The sequence below is a fragment of the Salmo salar genome, chromosome ssa08 (genome assembly GCF_905237065.1).
Source record: "Salmo salar chromosome ssa08, Ssal_v3.1, whole genome shotgun sequence".
Lineage (NCBI taxonomy): Eukaryota > Metazoa > Chordata > Actinopteri > Salmoniformes > Salmonidae > Salmo > Salmo salar.
The window spans coordinates 8,181,736-8,204,424 of NC_059449.1; the positions used below are offsets into that span (position 1 = coordinate 8,181,736).

General features: G+C 44.1%; 2 protein-coding genes across 6 annotated transcripts in view; both read left to right on the top strand.

The window, feature by feature from the left end:
• The window catches only part of LOC106606466 (zinc finger protein 205), a 322,856-nt gene that overhangs the window by 169,935 nt on the left and 130,232 nt on the right, over positions 1-22,689 (top strand). For 2 of the 5 annotated variants that reach the window (XM_045723118.1, XM_045723116.1), the window contains exon 7: positions 15,378-15,489. In XM_045723118.1, coding sequence (XP_045579074.1) covers positions 15,378-15,489 — 112 coding nt within the window. Of the gene's footprint in view, positions 1-1,757; positions 2,260-11,007; positions 11,139-11,306; positions 11,481-14,819; positions 14,982-15,377; positions 15,490-16,015; positions 16,138-19,524; positions 20,800-22,689 lie in introns of those variants that run through there. The other 3 variants (XM_014202677.2, XM_045723119.1, XM_045723117.1) reach the window with 3 other exon arrangements.
• On the top strand, positions 425-1,045 carry LOC123744278 (protein krueppel-like). The gene has a single exon (XM_045723218.1). It carries the CDS (start codon positions 651-653, stop codon positions 1,020-1,022), a length of 372 nt encoding a protein of 123 aa, XP_045579174.1. The 5' UTR covers positions 425-650; the 3' UTR covers positions 1,023-1,045.

Below are 22,689 nucleotides of genomic sequence, written 5' to 3' on the forward strand. Positions count from 1 at the left end.
CCTGGCCCTGGATCAGGACCCTGGATCAGGAGCCGTCACTCTTCCTTCATGAATCAGGAGGGTACCACGAGGGACAAAGACTCCACAATCACGCAGAACACAACCAGTGTACAGGTGAACTGAACAACCTCAGTCCTGGTGGTCATCAGAGAGACAGAGGCTCCAGTCAGGGATCCAGTCTGCAGCCCAGACCCTTCTCTTCACAGTCTCAGTGCAGTGAGGGAGCACATCCTGGGGCTGATCGAGAGAGACCCTCCTGTTCCTATGATACAGACAGCACAGTATCGATGATGAACAGAGCATGTCACCCTGGGCTTCAGCCTTCACAGAGAGTGACGGAAGCCCCCCCTGGTGGTAGTCCATCAGAAAGTCTGTCTTCTACTTCAGGGTCTTGTATACTACCTGGTGACTAGGTTCATAGAAGTCCTGGACCTGAATCTGGGTCCAGCCTTCCTCAGCTACCTCATGGTTACCCCACCAATACAGACAGGGTCAGGATGGGTGTTCTCCACAAGAAGTACTTAGCCTATAACACAGCACACAATCCCAACAACACCCAAACAATGGCTAGAGGTCAAGGAGGGAGCTCAAATGTGGCTCATGCTTCTACCTCCTCTGGTGTCATTGGGTAACAACGTGGGAGGCCAAGCATGAGGCCGGACGCAGATAAGCCGTATGCCTGCCCCACGTGTGGGAAGCGCTTTGCTGAGGCGAACTATGTGAAGAAGCACCAGAGGGTCCACACTGGGGTGAAACCTTTTAGCTGTACCCAGTGTCACATGCGCTTCGCCCAGGCTGGTGACCTGAGGTGGCACCTGAGGGTCCACACAGGGGAGAAACCCTACAGCTGCCCCCAGTGTGAGAAGAGATTCTCCCGCCAGTACCAGCTGAATGTGCACCTGAAGATCCACACGGGAGAGACGCCGTTCGCCTCAACAATATTGTTGATCCATCCTCAGTTATTCCTCTTCAAGCCATTAAACTCTGTAAATGTTTTAAAGTCACCATTGGCCTCATGGTGAAACCCCTGGGCGGTTTCCTTCCTCTCCGGCAACTGAGTTAGGAAGGACACATGTATTTTTGTAGTGATGGTGTATTGATACACCATTCAAAGTGTAATTAATACCCTACCAATACAGACATGCTCAAAGGGATATTCAATGTCTTTTTTTTTTTCACCCATCTACCAATATAAGTTATCTTCGTTGCAAGGCATTGGAAAACATCCCTGGTCTTTGTGGTTGAATTTGTGGTTGAAATTCACTGCTCGACTGAGGGACCTTACAGATAATTGTATGTATGGGGTACAGAGATGAGGTAGTTATTCAAAAATCATGTTGAACATGATTGCACACAGAGTGAGTCCATGCAACCTATGTGACTTGTTATGCACATTTTAACTCCTGAACTTATTTAGGCTTGCCATAACAAAGGGGTTGAATACTTATTGACTTTAGACATTTCAGCTTTTAATTTAATTCATTTGTAAAAAATTTGTTTATAAAATCTAATTCCACTTTGACATTATTGGGTATTGTGTGTAGGCCAGTGAAAAAATGTGATTAATTAAAACATTTATACTTACAACAAATTGTGGAAAAAGTCAAGGGGTGTGAATACTTTCTGAAGGCACTGTATTTGTTGGGTGGTTATGCAATACCTTTTTTTGTAAACGAAATGTGCAATTCACTCTCCGACCTGTGTCAGGCGGCAATACACTACAACACGTCTAGTCTGCCGTAAAACCACACGAAGAAAAGTAAGTAAACGGAAGTGAAGAGTGACCAAGAACGCCTTAGCGTTTTTATAGTTATTTCGACATTTATTAACTCAATAAGACAAATTTAATTACATAGCAAAACATACTTACCACAGGCAGTCTTTAATTCGCGTTAGAGACAGGACTTGTTTGATGTGTTATTTAGGTAACGCTAACTAACGTTAGCTGCTAAGGTTATCTAACAATGGCTAACTGTAATGGTAACGTTATGGTTTTTCACACGCAAATAGCCTCCATCATGGAGGTGTTAGCGAATGCAGCCGTGGCAGAGATCTGTAAACTCGTAGACGACGACTATGCAGTGTGTCGTTTGGAAATAACACAAAGCCAGAAAGAAAACAGGACATTGCGGAGGAAACTACAGCTACTGGAACTGAAGGTGGCACGGGAGCGCGCAGAGAGGACAATGCGAGAGCGCGTCCTCGGCAGTCGTCCCAGAAGTGTCAAGATCCTCGACCGATACAGAGGAATGGCAAGAGGTACATTTAGCCCCGTTCCCCTCTGCTCATGTGTTTGGAAAGTATGCAATAAGTCCTCTGATGTGATTACTTGGAAGTCTTGCAAGAAGTTAAGTGTTGGTTTATATCCTTGCCTAGACAGTGTCAAAACTGATTTAGGTCAAATTTGTTTTATATTGGGTATTCGGTGTATATTTGGTTCGCTCTCGTCAATATCTACCAAGCATGATTTCGGATTAAACAAAGCGTGCCATAACTAAGAAAATACTATATTCTGAATCAGAGGATGGAGAGAAATCCATCCCTTTTTTCGTTGTTGAATTATTATTTATTATTTTAGGATTTCAGTCTTCAATAGTTCTTAAATAGCATTCACTGTTCAGCTATTAGTGCCTTCAGAAAGTATTCACACCCCTTGACTATTTCCACATTTGATTTTGTTACAGCCTGAATTTAAAATGTATTATATGGAGATTTTGTGTCACTGGCCCACACACAATACCCCATACTGTCAAGAGGATTTTGTTTTGTTTAAATTAATAAACGAAAAGCTGAAATGTCTTGAGTCAATAAGTATTCAACCCCTTTGTTATGGCAAGCCTAAATAAGTTCAGGAGTACAAATGTGCTTATCAAGTCACATAAGTTGCATGGACTCACTCTGTGTGCAATAAGTGTTCAACATGGTTTTTGAATGACTACCTACCTCATCTCTGTACCCCACAAACAATCATCAGTAAGGTCCCTCAGTTGAGCAGTGAATTTCAAACACAGATTCAACCACAAAGACCAGGGATGTTTTCCAATGCCTCGCAAAGAAGGGCACCTTGACAGAGCTTGAATAATACAAAATGAAGTGTACATTTTGTTTAATCCAGGTGTGCAAAGCTCTTAGAGACTTACCCAGAAAGACTCACAGCTGTAATCACTGCCAAAGGTGATATGTATTGACTCAGGGGTGTGAATACTTATGTAAATGAGATATCTGTATTTCATTTTCAATACATTTCATTAGAAACATTGGGCATTCTGATGTAATACATTTTATTGTAAACATAAACATTGGGTGCCTGGAGAAGAGAGGATTCCCCATTATTGCATTTTTATAACAAGCCAATGTGATCACATCACACCAGAGAAGCTCTCGCCATTCATATCTCCCCGCCAGTTCACTGTGTGAACGCTGTTGCCTATTTTTTTTTAATCTAGCAAGCAAGAGCAAGGTGCTTCTTTCCTCAAATATACAGTACCAGTCAAAAGTTGCCAAGAATGTGCAAAGATATTAAGGCAAAGGATGGCTACTTTGAAGAATCTCAAATATATTTTTGGTCAAACACTTTTTTGGTTACTACATGATTCCATGTGTTATTTCATAGTTTGTCTTCACTATTATTCTACATTGTAGAAAATAGTCAAAATAAAGAAAAACCCTGGAATGTGTAGGTGTGTACAAACTTTTGACTGGTATTGTAGATATAGAAAGATATCTTTGAATTGCTTAATAAGTGACCAAACTATATATGTACTTCTGGGACACATTTGGGCTAGGCAACTAGTTCAGGAGCTATAAGAGGAATAGAGAGAGGTTGGAAGAGCGCGAGGCCAGTGGAGTTGCGCAATAATGGAACAGTGAACACAGAGACGTGTTCGTTAGAAGTTTATTCATAGGCTGGTCTATAATCAGCCATTTGTATGCTAGCTCCTATATATTAGGCCTACTACAGTGAATTTAGGCATATTTTGGTTTGACGCAGGCTTTGTGGCAATTAATTGATCATCACCAAATGCATCAGTTTAATGAAATGCGCAATAAAAAAAGTATAGTGCCTAAAGAAGCCCAGGCTGTTGACGTAGGCAACAGATCGCAAAGCAGGGTATCCCCGTGTTACATTTCCTGTCTCGCCTCACTTGCTAGCTCCAGGGCCAGAGAAATGTATGGATGCTCTGGGGTAATTCCCACATTTGGGGGTCTTATCCGCTGCTAATAACGAGTTAGTCTGGAATTCCACTGAAGTAGTTGACATTTATTAAACTTGTACACCATGTGAGGTAGTCTGAATGACAAAATAAAAGTGGGCTCACAGAGCGAAAAGAGCGTGGCTCACAGATCGGCTATAGAGGTCGACCGATTATGATTTTTCAATGCCGATACCGATTATTGGAGGGCCAAAAAAGCCGGTACCGATTAATCGGCCAATTGTTTTAATTATTATTATTATTATTTTATTTGTAATAATGACAATTACAACAATACTGAATGAACACTTATTTTAACTTATTATAATACATCAATAAAATCATTTTAGCCTCAAATAAATAATGAAACATGTTCAATTTGGTTTAAATAATGCAAAAACAAAGTGTTGGAGAAGAAAGTAAAAGTGCAATATGTGCCATGTAAAAAAGCTAACGTTTAAGTTCCTTGCTCAGAACATGAGAACATATGAAAGCTGGTGGTTCCTTTTAACATGAGTCATCAATATTCCCAGGTAAGAAGTTTTAGGTTGTATTTATAATAGGAATTATAGGACTATTTCTCTCTATACGATTTGTATTTCATATACCTTTGACTATTGGATGTTCTATAGGCACTTTAGTATTGCCAGTGTAACAGTATAGCTTCCGTCCCTCACCTCGCTCCTACCTGGGCTCGAACCAGGAACACATCGACAACAGCCACCCTCGAAGCAGCGTTACCCATGTAGAGCAAGGGGAAAAACTACTCCAAGTCTCAGAGCGAGTGATGTTTGAAACGCTATTAGCGCGCACCCGGCTAACTAGCTAGCCATTTCACATTGGTTACACCAGCCTAATCTTGGGAGTTGACAGGCTTGAAGGCATAAACAGCGCAATGCTTTGCGAAGGGCTGCTGGCAAACGCACAAAAGTGCTGTTTGAATGAACGCTTACGAGCCTGCTGCTGCCTACCATCGCTCAGTCAGACTGCTCTATCAAATCATAGACTTAATTATAACATAATAACACACAGAAATACGAGCCTTAGGTCATTAATATGGTCGAATCCGGAAACTATCATCTCGAAAACAAAACGTTTTTCCTGTCAGTGAAATACGGAACCGTTTCGTATTTTATCTAACGGGTGGCATCCCTAAGTCTAAATATTACTGTTACATTGCACAACCTTCAATGTTATGTCATAATTACGTAAAATTCTGGCAAATTAGTTCGCAACGAGCCAGGCGGCCCCAACTGTTGCATATACCCTGACTCTGTGTGCAATGAACGCAAAATGACACAATTTCACCTGGTTAATTTTGCCAGCTAACCTGGATTTCTTTTAGCTAAATTTGCAGGTTTAAAAATGTATACTGTGAATTGATTTTAAGAAAGGCATTGATGTTTATGGTTAGGTACAGTCGTGCAACGATTGTGCTTTTTTTGCAAATGCGCTTTTGTTAAATCATCCCCCGTTTGGCAAAGTTGGCCGTCTTTGTTAGGAAGAAATAGTCTTCACAGTTCGCCACGAGCCAGGCGGCCAAAACTGCTGCATATACCCTGACTCTGTTTGCAAGAGAAGTGACACATTTTCCCTAGTTAAGAGAAATTCATGTTAGCAGGCAATATTAACTAAATATGCAGGTTTAAAAATATATACTTGTCTATTGATTTTAAGAAAGGCATTGATGTTTATGGTTGGAGCAAAGTGTACATGCAACGCAGGACAGGCTAGATAAACTAGTAATACCATCAACCATGTGTAGTTAACTAGTGATTATGATTGATTGATTGTTTTTTAAAAGATAAGTTTAATGCTAGCTAGCAACTTACCTTGAATTCTTACTGCATTCGCGTAACAGGCAGGCTCCTCGTGGAGTGCAATGTAAAGCAGGTGGTTAGAGCGTTGGACTAGTTAACCGTAAGGTTGCAAGATTGAATCCCCGAGCTGACAAGGTAAAAATCTGACGTTCTGCCCCTGAACAAGGCAGTTAACCCACCGTTCCTAGGCCGTCATTGAAAATAAGAATGTGTTCTTAACTGACTTGCCTAGTTAAATAAAGGTCAAAAAAAAAAAAAAAGAATCTGCCAAATTGGTGTCAAAAAATACCGATTTCCGATTATGAAAGCTTGAAATCGGCCCTAATTAATCGGCCATTCCGATTAATCGGTCAACCTCTAATCGGCTACATCTCTGCCACCACAACAATTGCATCAAAAACGAAAGTTACGTTACCCATAATGTGTTTTAAAGCTTTACCAACACTACTCCCACTCTGGATGGTGATTAGGCCTAGCACCACTCCAACACTCATACAAAGGCACAACGCCCAATGGTTTTCATTTCAGTTACATGGACATTAGACATGTTACCCCTTTGGTCTCTATAAAGTCATTTTTTTCTTCTTCTTTTCAGTCCATAAAGACCTCTGAACTTGTCCTGTTCAGTAATAACTCCACTTGACGGAGAAAATAGTCTTTACAGTCCATATTCCCTAATTGCCCGAAAGCACATGGAGCGGTGGGTAGCACAATACAAGGGCTGTTGGTTTAAGATTAGGATACCTTGAGAAAGGAAGGCAAGCCAGTCTTTCCGGTAGCCAGCCGTCCATTATGGGGCTTGCACATGTAATTCCAGTGCGAATGCAGGACCCCAATTTCTCTCTCCTGAAAAGGAAAAAGGTTAACACCTGCAACTTACAACTGTCCTATTTCAAGAAAGTTACTTTCTGTTTACAAAAATACCTGCCTTTCTTCCCATATAAAATAAAACAGTTCCCAAAACATAAATAGCCCACGTCTCAATGCATAGAATGCTCAGCAACAATAATGCAGCAATAAACAAGTGCTTTTTTTTTTTTTTTACCTCCCAGAACAGTTTGTATGTTACAGTTCAGTTCAAATTCCCAGTTCAAAATCAAGGAGCCACCCAATCACCTAGACTGTTAGGTGGTCTTTTGTTCCTCTTTGGCCTCCCTGTGGGTGTCTGACCCAAGGCAGGGTGAGTAACAGTCCATGCTTGGCCTTGTTGCATTATGCTACCCCCACTAGACTGAACTCCATGTGGTGTCGCAGACCCACTCACAAAATAAGTGATATCTGAAGCAAGCCCTGCATCCTTCTCAATTCCATTGTCACTGTTTTGATCGTCCATGAACAGGTTGGGTAGATCCAGATCGGAGTCGTGGAGGCCTGCATCCAGATCAGGCGACAAGACCTCTGCAGGTTTCCACGCGTCGGCGTGTGTGAACACCCAGCTGTTGTCTAGAGTCGTGCGGCTTGAGTTTGTCGTGATGAACAACATTCACCTTTGTTCACGTACTCTTTTGGAGCTGGTAAACCAAGTCGTCCAGCTGTCCCAGTAAGTAAGAATCTTCATTGGATGGTTGGAACTTCCTAACTTTGTCCCGCACCCGCTTTGTTCCTTTAAGTACCATACTGTGTCACCAACGTTGTAGTGTGTCCTCGCGACATTCTTGTCATACTGCTTTTTGGCACGCTCCACAGACTGACCCTGCATTTCCCTTTCAATCTGGTGAGCAAGTTCCATTCTGTCTCGTAGATGTACAACATACTGTGGAGGGGTCATGGCATGCTCATGATCAGGTGGTAAGCCTGCCACCAGGTTGATGGGTTCTGTTACTTCTCTTCCAAGGAGCATCATGTTTGGAGTGAACCCTGTTGAGCTGTGCTTTGTTGCTCTATAGGCTAACCTTTATTTAACTAGGCAAGTCAGTTAAGAACAAATTCTTATTTACAATGACGGCGTACCCCGGCCATACCCTAACCCGGACAACGCTGGGCCAATTGTGCGCCGCCCTATGGGACTCCCAATCACGGCCGGTTGTGATACAGCCTGGAATTGAACCAGGGTCTGTAGTGACGCCTCTAGCATTGAGATGCAGTGCCTTAGACCGCTGTGCCACATTATTTGGAAGACTTCAGACTCGAAATTGGAGCCTTGATCTCTGTGGAGTGTCTGCAGGGCTCGACACACCCATTCAGCTGTCAGAACTTCAGCCACTGACACGGCTTGATCGTTGGGAAGAGGGTAGGCTTCCACCCACTTTGTGAAATAGTCTTGAACCACCAATATGTAGCGATCTGTCTCGTTCATGGGGCCCATGAGATCAATGGCGATCCTCTCCATAGGTACTCTCACGCGGACAGTGCCCATAGGTGCTTGGAGTTTCCTCGAAGGTCTGGCTTTAGCCGCACAGCTGGTACATGTACGACACCATAGTGTGACATCTTTAATTCGGTACCAATAGTATCTTGTCTGCAAGATATGTGCGTTCCACGCCAAAGTGACCGCCTACTGGGCCATCATGATGTCCGTCCGGAACAAACGAGTTAGGAGCATCTGTGGGTAAAACACTGCGCCTTCGGTACAGTAGAAGCGCTGTAAGAGAATGCCGTCCTTGACATACAGTCTCTTCCACTGGCTCCAATAGGCCTCAGTTGCTGGCCCGAAAGGCGACACAGCCCCCCACGATGGCTGTTCCTGTCCTTCCTCGAGCCATCTCTTGACGGGGCCCATGTCAGAGTCTGCCATCTGAGCTTGACGTAATTCCTCAGTAGTCCATCCATGGAACAAAACAGTGTCACTTGCGTTGGTGAGGCTAATCTTTTCCACGTCCGACATTTCATCTTCACTGTCCCGATGACCCGACTCCACGTCGAAGGCAGCTCCAGAATCTCCAGGGAGTGTAGGCTGGGGTCTTCTCCTACCCCCACTGAGCGGCGCTCCATAGAAGTAGCTTCCACAGCGTAACCAGCTATACTGGGGCTGCGGTCAGACTGCACTTCCTGGTACCTGAAACGGTCATTGTTCTGGGTAGGTGCAAGTCTGGCAGCAGGGCCTCCTGGACAGGACGTCAGCATTTGTGGTGGCGTCCTGGATGATGTATGACCTTGAAGTTATACTCCCCAAGCTTCTCGAGCCACCTCGCCAGTTGACCTTCTGGTTCCTTCATCCTTATGAGCCACCGAAGGCTGCTGTGGTCGGTTCGCATAATGAAGGGTCTTCCGAGTAGGTATTGACAAAAGTGTGTCGTGAACTCCACTACTGCCAGTAGTTCCCTCCGTGTGGTACAATAGTTTTGCTCGGTGGAAGACAGCCGCTTGCTCCCATACGCTAGTATGCTTTCATCGCCGTCCTAAATTTGGGACAAGATGCCTCCAGTGCCGAAGTTGCTGGCGTCTGTATCGAGGATGAGGTTGCCACTGTTGAGTGGATAGCCCAAGACAGGCGTGGTGGTAAGTAGCTTCTTTCATTTTTTGGACGCCTCCTGGGACTCTGGCGTCCACCGGAAATGAGCATGCTTCTTTGTAACCTCATGAAGGGGCTTGGCGGCAGCAGAAATATATTTTACAAAATCGTAGGTAGTACGAGGCCAGGCCAACGAACTGACGGACTTCTAAAACTCAGGTAGGCTGGTCCATTTCTTGGACTTTCAGAAATGTCTGGGTATCTGTGGTGATGCCGTGTTCAGAAACAATGTGTCCGAGGTAGGTTACTTGTCGGCAAAAAGACAGCACTTGGAGGGTTTCAATTTCAGGTTGGTTTGGCTTAGCCGATTGAACACTTGTGCCAGGCGTTGGAGCATCTCTGTGACTTCCATTCCCAGGATGATGATGTCATCTAGATATACTAGGCAGGTCTCACATTGCATTCCGGCCAGGACGTTGCAGAGCCCAAAATACATCACATTCCACTCAGAGGCCCTTCCTGCTGCAGAAAGCGGCCGCCTTACCGTCGCTGAGAATAAGCTCTACCTGCCAGTAGCCTGACGCTAAGTCCAAAGTGCTAAACCATTTGGCCGCCGACAGGGTATCTAGAGTGTCTTGGATACGAGGAAGTGGATATGCATCCTTAACAGTACGCTAATTTAGAGCCCTGTAGTTCACACAGACGGTATGTCTGCTCCTTTTTGCGTACCATAACTAATCGGTGAAACCCAGCTGCCGTGGCTTGGAGAGGTTACTCCAGTTTCAAGACTGCTGGATCTGCATTGTGCTGTTTTTTTAATGTCCCATTCAGAAAGTACAAGTGAGGAGGGACAAATAATACAACTGAAATTAGCATAACATTGCAAAAATATAAGCCAGTCGTGATGATCAACCAGTGCGAGGAATGAAGACCGGTGCCAGTTTTACATTACTTTCCTCTTATTAAAGCAAACGTAGCTCGATTGAATCTTGAAGGCAAATCTTTTTCGTATCATTTCTCTCTCTCTCTCATTACGGAGTCATCTTTGGACAACACGATCTAGCGTTGACACTGCCTGCTCACAAGGAAATTACAGCAGCAGGCATTGTCTTATGTCGGAGCGCGTTGGATTCCGCCATCTGACATGAGACAATGCGTAGCAGGTCGATTGTTATTGTTTTTAAAATTCAAATTCTATATTGCGCCAAATTTGTGCGAACCCCATGTTCCATAACGTTTCCAACAACCAATCAGCAACTTCGCGGTAAATCCGTCTGCATAATGAATGTTGAGATTGCCCGAAAGCTTTGGAAAATGACAGGAGTGGAATGTTAGCTATGAAGACTGGTACCCAGACTAGCTCCTAAACAAAGTGTGTCATGAATATTGGGAGGATGGAGAAAAATCCACTTTTTGGGGCAGGCTTGGCACACGTTGTTGAAGAGCTATTGAAGATTTTAATTTTGGGGGGGGATTTCAAGGTATGGACTTTTCGTCTAACTCCCCCAAGTTCTGCAACCAAATTGCAAACACAGAAAGGGGTCTATACCGTGGAGCAGATAGTAGCTAGCCTAACCATCTATTTTCCCCCAATCACTCTCAGGTGAAGGACATTTCACTGAAGGCCACAGGAGCTTTGTGAAGCCCGCTGGACACAGCACATGGAGAGATGACCAACCAATCACTGTTGATGAAGGGAATGGAACCTCAACCCAGCATGTTATCGTGATAGAGGTCAGTGGAATAGTGTTGCATTAAAAATTACAGTTACTTTGTAAATCAAATGTGTCCCCAGCTATTCACTTGCTTATATGTACGTCCTCATTTATCTGCCATGGGGTTCCTTACAACATTCTTATCCAATTCAAACATTGTACCGATAATAACCTCTTTTCTTGTCAGTCTGCAGATGCAGAGGCTGCAGATCCTGGAGTCAAGCAGGAGAGGACTGAAGGAGAGAAGGACCCACGGCACAGCAAAGACATCCAGACTGGAGGGTCTGGAGCGCCCCCTGTAGCCACGGAGAACCCCACCACTGCCCCAGCACAGCCCAGGACCCGACACAGCATCACGGAGGTCAGTGGAACGCAGAACGCCGTTCTCAAGTCAGCGACAGACACCAAGACTTTAACTGTAACACACAGGCTCTTACACACAGGATCTGACCACAGATCAGAACCAGAGAGACTGGGGGAGCGGAGACTGGGCTGTCCTCCTGCCCCCGGCTCAGACTATTTACCGGTATTTCACCAAAGCCAGAGGACGGTTCATTCAAGTGGGCTTGGTGAATCGTTAGACACTGGCAGTGATGATCCGTCTTGTTCTTACTCTACAGAGCAGGACCCTGGCAACATGCCCTTGGGTTTAGAGATACAGACTGATCTGTCTAGAGGGGACTGGAACCGTTACAGTAGTCGTCTATACTCTGAAGGGTGCCTTGATAAGAAAGGGGAGGGTCTAGTCGTAGATGAAGTGACTATGAAATTGGAGGGTGATGTTCCTCCCACATGGAATGCAGATAGTAACCTAGGAGATGGACACTCACAGGGCAGAGATTTCTTAGATTACAGGGAAAGCTTAGAGACAAATCCAAATGTCACGACCCACTCTCCTTTACACTTGTTCAGGGATCACGACCCAGTGTCCACATCGATGGGCCCTTCCGATTTACACAACCACGTCCTTTTCCATCAGGTTTTGAACTCAAATGACAGGGCTAGAGCCCAGGCTCAGGGAGGGGGAGCCACATCAGGCAATAGTAAAGAGAAACGGTTCAGCTGTACCCAGTGTCACATGCGCTTCACCGAAGCTGGCACCCTGAAGAGGCACCAGAGGGTCCACACAGGGGAGAAACCCTACAACTGCCCCCACTGTGAGAAGAGGTTCTCCCGCCAGGATCATCTGAAGATGCACCTGAAGATCCACACGGGAGAAAGGCCGTTTGCCTGTACGCACTGCGGGAAGAGGTTTTCAGAGAGGAGCTACCTCAAGATACACCTGCAGAAAAACCATTCCACTCTATAACATAGAAAGTAATCATTCCACTCGATAGCTTCTGACGTTTAGATTAAACCCTGTATTAAATGGTAGACTCTGCAAGATGATGTACAGTGCCTTCGGAAAGTATTCAGACCCCTTGACTTTTTCCACATTTTGTTAGGTTACAGCCTTATTCTGAAATTTATTAAATAGTTTTTTTCCCCTCATCAATCTACACACATTTTTGCTAATTTATTAAAAATAAAAACAAACATGACGTTTACATAAGTATTCAGACCCTTTACTCAGTACTTTGTTGAAGCACCTTTGGCAGCAATTACAGCGTCAAGTCTTCTTGGGTATGATGCTACAAGCTTGCCACACCTGTATTTTGGGAGTTCTCCCATTCTTCTCTACAGGTCGCTGCACTGCTATTTTCAGGTCTCTACAGAGATGTTCGATCGGGTTCAAGTCCGGGCTCTGGCTGGGCCACTCAAGGACATTGAGACTTGTCCCGTTGTACTGTTGGAAGGTGAACCTTCCGCTCTGGAGCAGGTTTTCATCAAGAATCTCTGTACTTTGCTCCATTCATCTTTGCCTCGATCCTGACTAGTCTCCCAGTCCCTGAAAAAAAAAAAGAAACAGCATGATGCTGCTACCACCATGCTTCACTGTAGGGATGGTGCCAAGTCTCTTCCAGACATGACACTTGGCATTCAGGCCAAAGAGTTGAATCTTGGTTTCATCAGACTAGAGAATCTTTGTTTCTCATGGTCTGAGAGTCTTTAGGTGCCTTTTGGCAAACTCCAAGCGGGCTGTCATGTGCCTTTTACTAAGGAGTGGCTTCCGTCTGGCCACTCTACCATAAAGGCCTGATTGGTGGAGTGCTGCAGAGATGGTTGTCCATCTGGAAGGTTCTCCCATCTCCACAGAGGAACTCTGGAGCTCTGTCAGAGTGACCATCGGGTTATTGGTCACCACCCTGACCAAGGCCCTCCTCCCCCGATTGTTCAGTCTGGCCGGACGGCCAGCTCTAGGAAGAGTCTTGATGGTTCCAAACTTCTTCCATTAAAGAATGATGGAGGCCACTGTGTTCTTGGGGACCTTCAATGCTGCAGACATTTTTTGGTACCCTTTCCCAGATCTGTGCCTGTCTCGGAGCTCTATGGCTTGGTTTTTGTTCTGACATGCACTGTCAACTGTGGAACCTTATATAGATAGGTCTGTCTTTCCAAATCATGTCCAATCAATTGCATTTACTACAGGTGGACTCCCAATCAAATTGTAGAAACATCTCAAAGATGATCAATTGAAACAGGATGCACCTGAGCTCAATTTTGAGTCTCATAGCAAATGGTCTGAATACTAATGTAAATAAGGTATTATTTATTTTTTGTCATTAGGGGGTATTATGTGTAGATTGCTGAGAATTTGTATTTATTTAATCAATTTTAGAATAAGGCTGTGACTTAACAAAATGTGGAAAAGGTCAAGGGGTCTGAATACTTTCCGAAGGCACTGTAGATGCAAAGTAAACTGCATTAGTGGGTCAATTGCCAAAACAACTAAGCGTGTTGAAATGCAAGGCCCAGACATTGTGGAATATATAAGTCATATTTAGAGGGCAGCGGGTAGCCTGGCGGTTAAGAGCTTTGGGCCAGTAACCGAAAGGTGGCTGGTTCGAATCCCTGAGCAATTTCTCATTTCTCCTGTAAGTCGCTCTGGATAAGAGTGTCTGCTAAATGACAAATATGTAAAGGTAAAATTACAAAAAGTATAGCATAAGTCTGTTACATATTTTGTTTGTACTGTGTAGGCTATATGATGTTCACAAATGCCTATTTCATTACTTCCATTCAACTATGTTTTATCCCAGAACACTTTTAATGAGAAAAAGAATGCAGTTCATCAACTTCATGCAGATCTTTTGTTCACACGTGTATGTTTGGTTTTCATATGGTGTATTTAAAACTTGTTTGTTTAATAAACACAAAATGGGACTTTAAATTTCAAGACTTTCATTGAGACTCTTTAGTATACATCAAATCTAATCTCACCCTATTCTGCATACACCTACCTGACAGAGCTTTATAACCAATATACCTACACATACCCACACACTAACAAATACCTACTGTACACATCAAATAGTTTAGTCAGGTTTGTCTGATGACTTTTGACTTATCATAGCTGACTTGTTTTTACCCACATCATCATATTTATGTCCTCCATGATGGATTTAACAATAATGAAGTCATTCTGTAACTATAGTATAGGACTCAAACGTAGGGGTGTGGGTAAATACTCCATGTTGAAAGTGTGTTTATCTCTCTGTGTGTGTGTGTGTGTGTGTGTGTGTGTGTGTGTGTGTGTGTGTGTGTGTGTGTGTACCTGAGGGAGTGTATGTCTGTAATCTGTATCACTTCTCTCTTCCAGGAGGAGGGTCCAGAGGTGCTGCTGGTGAAGGATGAGGGGTGTGAGAAGGGTCTGGGGAACCCTGAGGGGACCACGGTCATGGAGGACAACCAGACTACACCTCCTCCTGAACCCACAGAGGAACCAGCTGAGCAGCACAGGACCACACACAGTCTCACTGAGGTGAGCCTACTGTGAACTACTGTCTGAATGGTATTAGGTCAGGGCCCGTATCCACAAAGCCTCTCAGAGCAGGAATGCTGATCTATGATCAGTTTATCCTTTTAGATCATAATGAATAAGACTATATGGAAAGATCCTAGATCAGCACTCTTTGTGGGTACGGGGCCAGGTCTTTATGAATTCTGTGTTAAGTGTGCGACTATGCCTTTGAATTATCAAACCATTAAAGAGTATAAATTAATCAAATCAATTAATACGTTTGCGTCGTATCAAATTAACTAAAAGTTGCATAGTACTCATATCAATCCCTCATTGCCCTATCAGAAGATGCTCCATAGCAGGATGCTCATATCAGATTTCTTGATCCAACATCCTCTCACTCTGTATCTCTTACAGTCAGTAGACATGGAGGATGGGAAGCCTGATCTGCTGCTGGTCAAAGAGGAGACGATAGAAGACGAACCAGAGAGCATTGATCTGCTGAGTGGACTAAAGATGGGGGAGCAAGGTAAGGGAGAAATACATATAGCACATTGTTTTCCGACAGGTGGCATCGCTTCTATGCAAGGCTCATCCCTCATAAGTGCTGGAGGAATCATCTCACTATCTGGGCGGCAGGTAGCCTAGGGGTTAGAGCGTTGGGCAAGTAACCGAAAGGTTGGTGGATCGAATCCCTGAGCTCACAAGGTAAACATCTGTCGTTCTGCCCCTGAACAAGGCAGTTAACCCACTGTTCATATGCCGTCATTGTAAATAAGAATTTGTTCTTAACTGACTTGCCTAGTTAAATAAAGGTTAAATAAAAAATCTGACGTAAAACAATGCATATAGTCTACATACAGTAATAGATCTTCAAAAGGAATAGTGATGCACCTGGCTATTTTCTCCTCAGTCATAAAATTAAATCAATAGAACATATGTTTACATACAAAAACACACATTATAATGTCTGAACTTGACCGGTTAATTGAACAAAATAAAGTGAGTTTTCCCTGTCATGTTTGTAAAGTGTATTTTCTAACCTCTTCCTGCAGGTGGTTGGTTGGAGGCTAATAGAGGAGACTGGGCGGCCAGCTTGCATTCCCAGACCGATGCAGCCAAGAGCCCAGGGGACGACATCACTGAGCAGGCCAGGACCAGAGGCAACATTGTGGAGGTCAGTGGATGGGACAGCGTCTTCAACTCTGGGCTGGGGAACAATACTGTTAACCACAACCAGAAACAGACTGTCAAACACAAAACAACAACCGATCACAGTATGTGGCGAGACAGAACAGACAGACTCGGCTAGCGATGCTCCGTCCTGCTCCTATAGTTGTGATTCAGAGAGACTGATGGTACCTCAGGTTACCCCCCTAACAGGTGCTGCCTTCAGCCTGCCTTCTATAGGATCTATCAACTGGAACATGGACCCTGTGACAACACAGACACTCCCTGGCCTTCATCCTCCTCACACTCTCCTAATGTTAAACCAGACCTCAGACAATGCCAGTGCCTCAACACTAAATGGTAACACAAGCCCATTGACAAATGACAGTACATTTGACATTTTAGTCATTTAGCAGACGCTCTTATCCAGAGCGACTTACAGTAGTGAATGCATACATTTTTTTCCTTCTCCGTACTGGTCCCCCGTGGGAATCGAACCCACAACCCTGGCGTTGCAAACACCATGCTCTACCAACTGAGCCACACGGGACTAGAAGTAGTAACTCTATCAGTAGATCCGGTGGTAAAGAGAAGCGCTTCCCGTGTTCATTCTGTGGGAAAGCCTTCAGTTTCCCCAAACAGGTGGAGATCCACCAGAGGATGCACACGGGGGCGAAATTGCTCAGCTGTCACTTGTGCCAGGCCAGTGTTTCACACTCGTCCTGATGTGGCAGGGGAGAAATCCTACAGCTGCACCCCAGTGTGCGAAGTGGTTCTCCTGCCAGCACCAGCTGAAGAAGCACCCGAAGGTCCACACGGGAGAGAGGCTGTTCGCACTGCGGGAAGAGGTTCTCATAAAAGAGCTTCCTCAGGATACACCAGCAGAAAATGCACACAGCCCATGAATAGAGTATAGTGACATGTAATGTAGTACTAGTTAGTTTGTAGTTAATTCTGTTGGTTTAGGATGTAGTAGTGAACTGGATGAGGTGAACTGAGGAAAGAATGAGTATGATGAGGTAGAGTTGGTGTCTGTAAGAATGCTTCACTTATTAAGTGTCATTTTTACTTTACATAAAGTAAAGATGACAAAGATGTGTGTAATGTTAAATCTTTTCCAAAGGATTTTAAATTGTATTTTAAAGCGAAGGTACAGAAAAGTTTACGTAATATCGAGAATGTACCCAGGTTGTCTCTCGTTTATAGAGGCACGGACCAGTTTCCCTTTTTATAAAAATAGTTTATTACAACGAAAGAGCAAAGTGTATCAATGGGTCTGTATAGGAACAGATCAGGTTCGCATTATTTAGGTAAAATGCTTCATGCATATAGAGTTCTAGTAGCTATTATAGTTATTCAGGTCTAAGAAACAGTGACAAAGGCCAAATCTGAAACCAAAAACAGAACACAATGTAAGAAATACAGCATGGCTACAATGCATGGTTTAAAGATGAAAATGCAATTGGTTAAGCATGAAACGCACTGAGAATCTCACTGCAGATACACTTCCGATAGGTACTTATCACAGTGGGAGGCCGTTCCTTCTCTTGCTAGAACAAAAGCGTTACCTGCTGTATGCCGACCCGGTAGTGACGAACCTGCCGTTTCTACTTGTAGAATTGTAACGCTCGTCATTAGCCAACAACTTGACTTTGAGCCAACCCGAGAGCACGAACTGGGGGAACTAAAATGTGTGACAACAAAAGGGGAAAAAAATATAGCATATTCTCTGTACATCCATGGTTAAATGTCATGAGCCAGACTTCATATGCAATGTAAGCTATAGGATGGTAGCTAGCTAAGACCACAGACGCAATGCGGTTGAGGCTTATTTATAAAACCCTCTTTGGCCTCACTCCCCCCTATCTGAGATACCTACTGCAGCCCTCATCCTCCACATACAACACCCGTTCAGCCAGTCACATTCTGTTAAAGGTCCCCAAAGCGCACACATCCCTGGGTTCGCTGCAGAAAAACACTCAAACTGGACAGTTTTATCTCAATCTCTTCACTCAAACACCCAATCCATGGACACGCTTACTGGCAGTTGTGGCAGCTTTTCGTGATGTAGCTAGTATTGACATAATTAAATCACAATGGATTAGTTTCCATGAAACAGCTGCCTGTGTTAATGCAGTATCCTTAGCTAGCAATGTTGTGCTAGCTTGCGAATATGCTAACGTTAACTAGATAGTTAAACATTTGGCCATGGGCTGGTACTATGGGATTATGGAGAGTGAATTTTTAAAAATGATCTTACTAGGTAGTTATCTTGTTGTGGCCGTCTGGCTAGTATCAACAAGGGCTTTCTACAACAACAAAAATCAACATTAGCACAGCTAGTTAGCAAACATTGGAATCTAGACCATAACTAAACACAGACGGACATCCATTACCAAGCAATGCTCCTGCCACCTTCTGATTTGGAGAATTGTAACAAGGCTGAGCGGCAGACGACATCAAGGTCTTTGCTGTGTGAATACAAAATAGAATTGCCTGTCGGCAATGTCGGCAGGCAAACGTTTGACAATCCCTACCAGTGAGCTTTTACAAAAATCAATACAATCAGCAGAAGTAACATACCGTTTCTTATCTGTAACCCACACGGAAGGACTCAAAAGGGCTGGTTACACACACTTGCTATCAGTCTTCCCTTTTGAGAGACATGGCGCATGTCATTTATTTAATTTACAAAAAGCGACAGTAACTCATTTGTATTACAATATTCAATGTAATGTCCAAAACAGTTCTTCAAAACAACAACGCAGGTTCTCACACAAACACTATATTCCCGTCTGTCGGTTGTAGCTCAGGGTGAAGCAAGCATACCGGACCAATGACCATTGTCTAACTGCACGCAACACTGCTTGAATAACCCGCTGTTAGCAAAGCGTGGACAGTGTTGACCAAGTAAGAGAGACTGCCGTCTGCCATACTGTTTACCTTTAACCTTCCAGTACCAGGTAGGGGCAGGGTCTGACCCCAAACTTCTACCTGGTCACATTAACATAGTGAGAAAATATATTTTACTTGTCACGTATCGTTTTGTGCGATAAAAGTACTGTACTTCAAAGTTATGTGAACATATGGCTATTTTGTTGAAATGAAATACAACATTGACACTGCTGACTTGATTTTTTATTTGTATTTTTAGGGACTGAGTTTCCCTTATCTAAGTCGAACCAAAACATTATACTTAATTCTTAAATCAACACATATGGAATTGTTTTAATAATAAACTCCAATGGCTCCATATTGTTAGGTACTTATATCACACTATTAGAGATGGGCTTGACTGTGGTTAACAGTTTATAATGTCATGTAATGTTTCTGTTGGTACAGCAGAGTTTCTTATATAAACCTTTACGCTTTTCTGTACAATCTTTTTTTGCAGTCTGCAGTCGAAGAAGACCTGCTGATATCCAGTGTAACTGGTGGGAGAGATTGGACCTCTGAAGTGGCTGAACACAAACCCTGGCCCCGGATCAGGATCCTGGATCAGGAGCCTTCGCTCTTCCTTTCTGAGTCGGAACCAGGACCCAAACGCGAGGTTAAGAGACTCCACCACCACACAGAACACAACCAGTGGACAGGCGGACTGAACAACCTCAGCCCTGGTGGTCATCAGAGTGACAGAGGCTCCAGTCAGGGATCTAGTCTGCAGCCCAGACCCTTCTCTTCACAGTCTCAGTGCAGGGATGGAGCAGGACCTGGGGCTGATAGAGATAGACCCTCCTGTTCCTATGATACAAACACCACAGTATCCATGATGGACAGAGCAGGTCACCCTGGGCTTCAGCCTTCACAGAGAGTGGTGGGAGACCCCCCTGGCGGTAGTCTATCAGGAAGTCTGTCTTCTTCAGGGTCTCATCTAATGCCTGGTGACTGGGTTCATAGAAGGCCTGGACCTGGGTCTAGTCTTCCTCAGCTGCCTCATGGTAACCCCACGAATACAGACAGGGTCAGGATGAACGTTCACCATGAGAGGTACCTAGCCTATAACACAGCACACAATCCCAACAACACCCAAACAATGGCTAGAGGTCAAGGAGGTAGCTCTAAATTGGCTCCTACTTCTACCTCATCTGGTGTCATTGGGTCACAACGTGGGAGGCCGAGCATTAAGACGGACGCCGACAAGCCGTACACCTGCCCCACGTGTGGGAAGCGCTTCGCTCATGCAAACTATGTGAAGCAGCACCAGACTGTTCACACCAAGGAGAGGCCATTCATGTGCAAGCTGTGTTACAAGAGCTTCTCCTTCCAGAGTAACCTTATCAAACATAGGAGTGTCCACAATGGGGAGAAATCATAGTAGTGTGGCTTGAGATGTACACAGGATATCTGGGAACCATTCTTTAGCTGACATAGTTATCATGTGAAGTGTCTTGGGCTAAGAGGGTTTTTTGGATTACTAAGTCCCTCAGCGCTGTTCAATGTCAGTCCTGGAGGGCCAAAACCCTTCTGGTTTTCATCTTCTCCTAATAAGGGACTAATTCAGACCTAGAACACCAGGTGAGTGCAATTAACTACCAGGTTTGAACAATAGTTTTGTACAAAAAAATAGGTGAGAAATCATGTTGTCCTTTTGATGTGTTGATTTTGTATTTGCTTGTTTATCATTTAGAATTAAAATTGGCCTTAGTCTCCTTGGCCTCCTTCGAACCTATAGGTGTCTGTCCTTGCCACCGATTGGATCTAGCCAACCATTCTTTTTAGGTCATTTACGGTAATTTTTCTAAACAAGTCTGCTTTGAGCTTGAAAGATACGGATCATGGCCTTTTCTCAATTGGTTTTGAGCAAATCCTGTGTCCTCTCTCTCCTCCGGCCTCCTTTTGAATAAGGTCAAATGTAATCGAGGAGAGGGAATGTGGACGAAAATGCGCTTGAATGAAATGAGACTGCTTCTCCTTATTCGCGGGTCATGAGGCAAATAATGTTTAGGGCTGGATCCCAAAATAAATGTGTAAAGTGATAATTAAGTTAGTTGTGCAAGATAAAACATAAGTAGCATATTTGTTTTTAAACATCTGCATGCTTTTCTCCACCAACAAAACAAAAGCTGATTCAAAGGTGGCGTGGTAGATTTCAAAAAGACTATCAAGGAGGGGAGGACACTTCCTTTCGACTACTAATGAATTCATATCTCCTCGACCACTTATCCTAGGACGGAAGGCGCACCCGGGTGGATGGTGGTTGGAAGAGCACGCTTGTTTGAAATGGAAAAGCGTTGCGGTAGCTTTTGATAAAGAATAATATCAAGACGAAGCAGCTGCTTTACAAGTGGGATGCACTGTTGAGCGCTACATCCCAAGGGGTTCGTGCTGATTATATGGAGATTGTGACAGCCGATTAAATGGCGTCCCTTAACAATGCAAGAACAAGATGTATGTCAGGAGAAGTGCAGTATTATCAGAAGGAGACGTATACTTGGAATACAGAGGAGGAATGGAGGGAAAAAGAGAGGCAGAGGAGGTCTCAGAGAGAGAGGGAGGAAGTCGGTGAGCTTGAGTCGGTTAAAAATGGCGGGAAAAAGGGAGATGGTTTGTTAAAGAAGAATGGTAGAAAGTGTAAGCAGAGTGAGCTGAAGACAGGAGGAGAAATGGAAGTGAATGAGGTCGAAGTATCGGATGTGGTAGGTGTGGTGAAGTTCTCGGAGCCCGAGGCTTGCACTTAAGGTCAGGATAAAGATGAGTCTGTGACAGTAGGAGTGAAGTTTTTGGTAAAAGTGGACCGTTGCCTTTTGGCTGATCCATTTGTAGTTTCAGGGTGGGTGAAAACAGAGTTGGGTATGGTAGAATCCGCGAGGGTAACCAGAAGTGGTCTTGTGATAATTGTTTGTGTTTCTGCTGGTCAGAGGGAGAAGGTGCTCGCCGTTAAACGAATGGGGGCGAGAAATGTGAATTGTTTTGCTCTCAAGAAAAGGGCACCATTGAAAGGAGTGATTACCGGGGTAGCAATAAATGTAAAAGTTGACCAACTGAAGGGGAAGATTCCCAGTGGTTGTGATGCTCGTCGCACAGACAGGGTGGCGTGAGTGATGAAACAGAAGAGTCATTGTCTGTTCTTTTGAGTTTTGATGTTGTCTTTGGCCGACAAAGTGATGTTAGGATATATAAGTTATCCTGTACAAGATTTTGTGCCGAATACATTACGTTGTTACAGGTGTCAAGCTTATGGGCATGTGGCAGCAGTGTGTAGGCGGGAGGTTCCTAGGTGTGAGAAGTGTGCAGAAGGGCATGAGACAAAGGAATGTGTAGCATTGGGGAAAGTAGTGGTATGTGTTAATTGTAGGGGTGCCCATCAAATCAAACTTTATTTGCCACATGCGCCGAATACAACAAGGGTAGACTTTACCGTGAAATGCTTGCTTACAAGCCCTTAAGCAACAGTGCAGTTCAAGAAGAAGAAAATATTTACCAAGTAGGCTAAAATCAGATCAGAAATGTTACATGCGAGAGACTCAGGTTGAGGTTTCCAGGGTCAGAGTAGTGCAGAAGTTGTCTTATGCTGAGGCAGTGAAGAAAGTAGAGGAAGATGCGTCAAGGGGGAGGGATC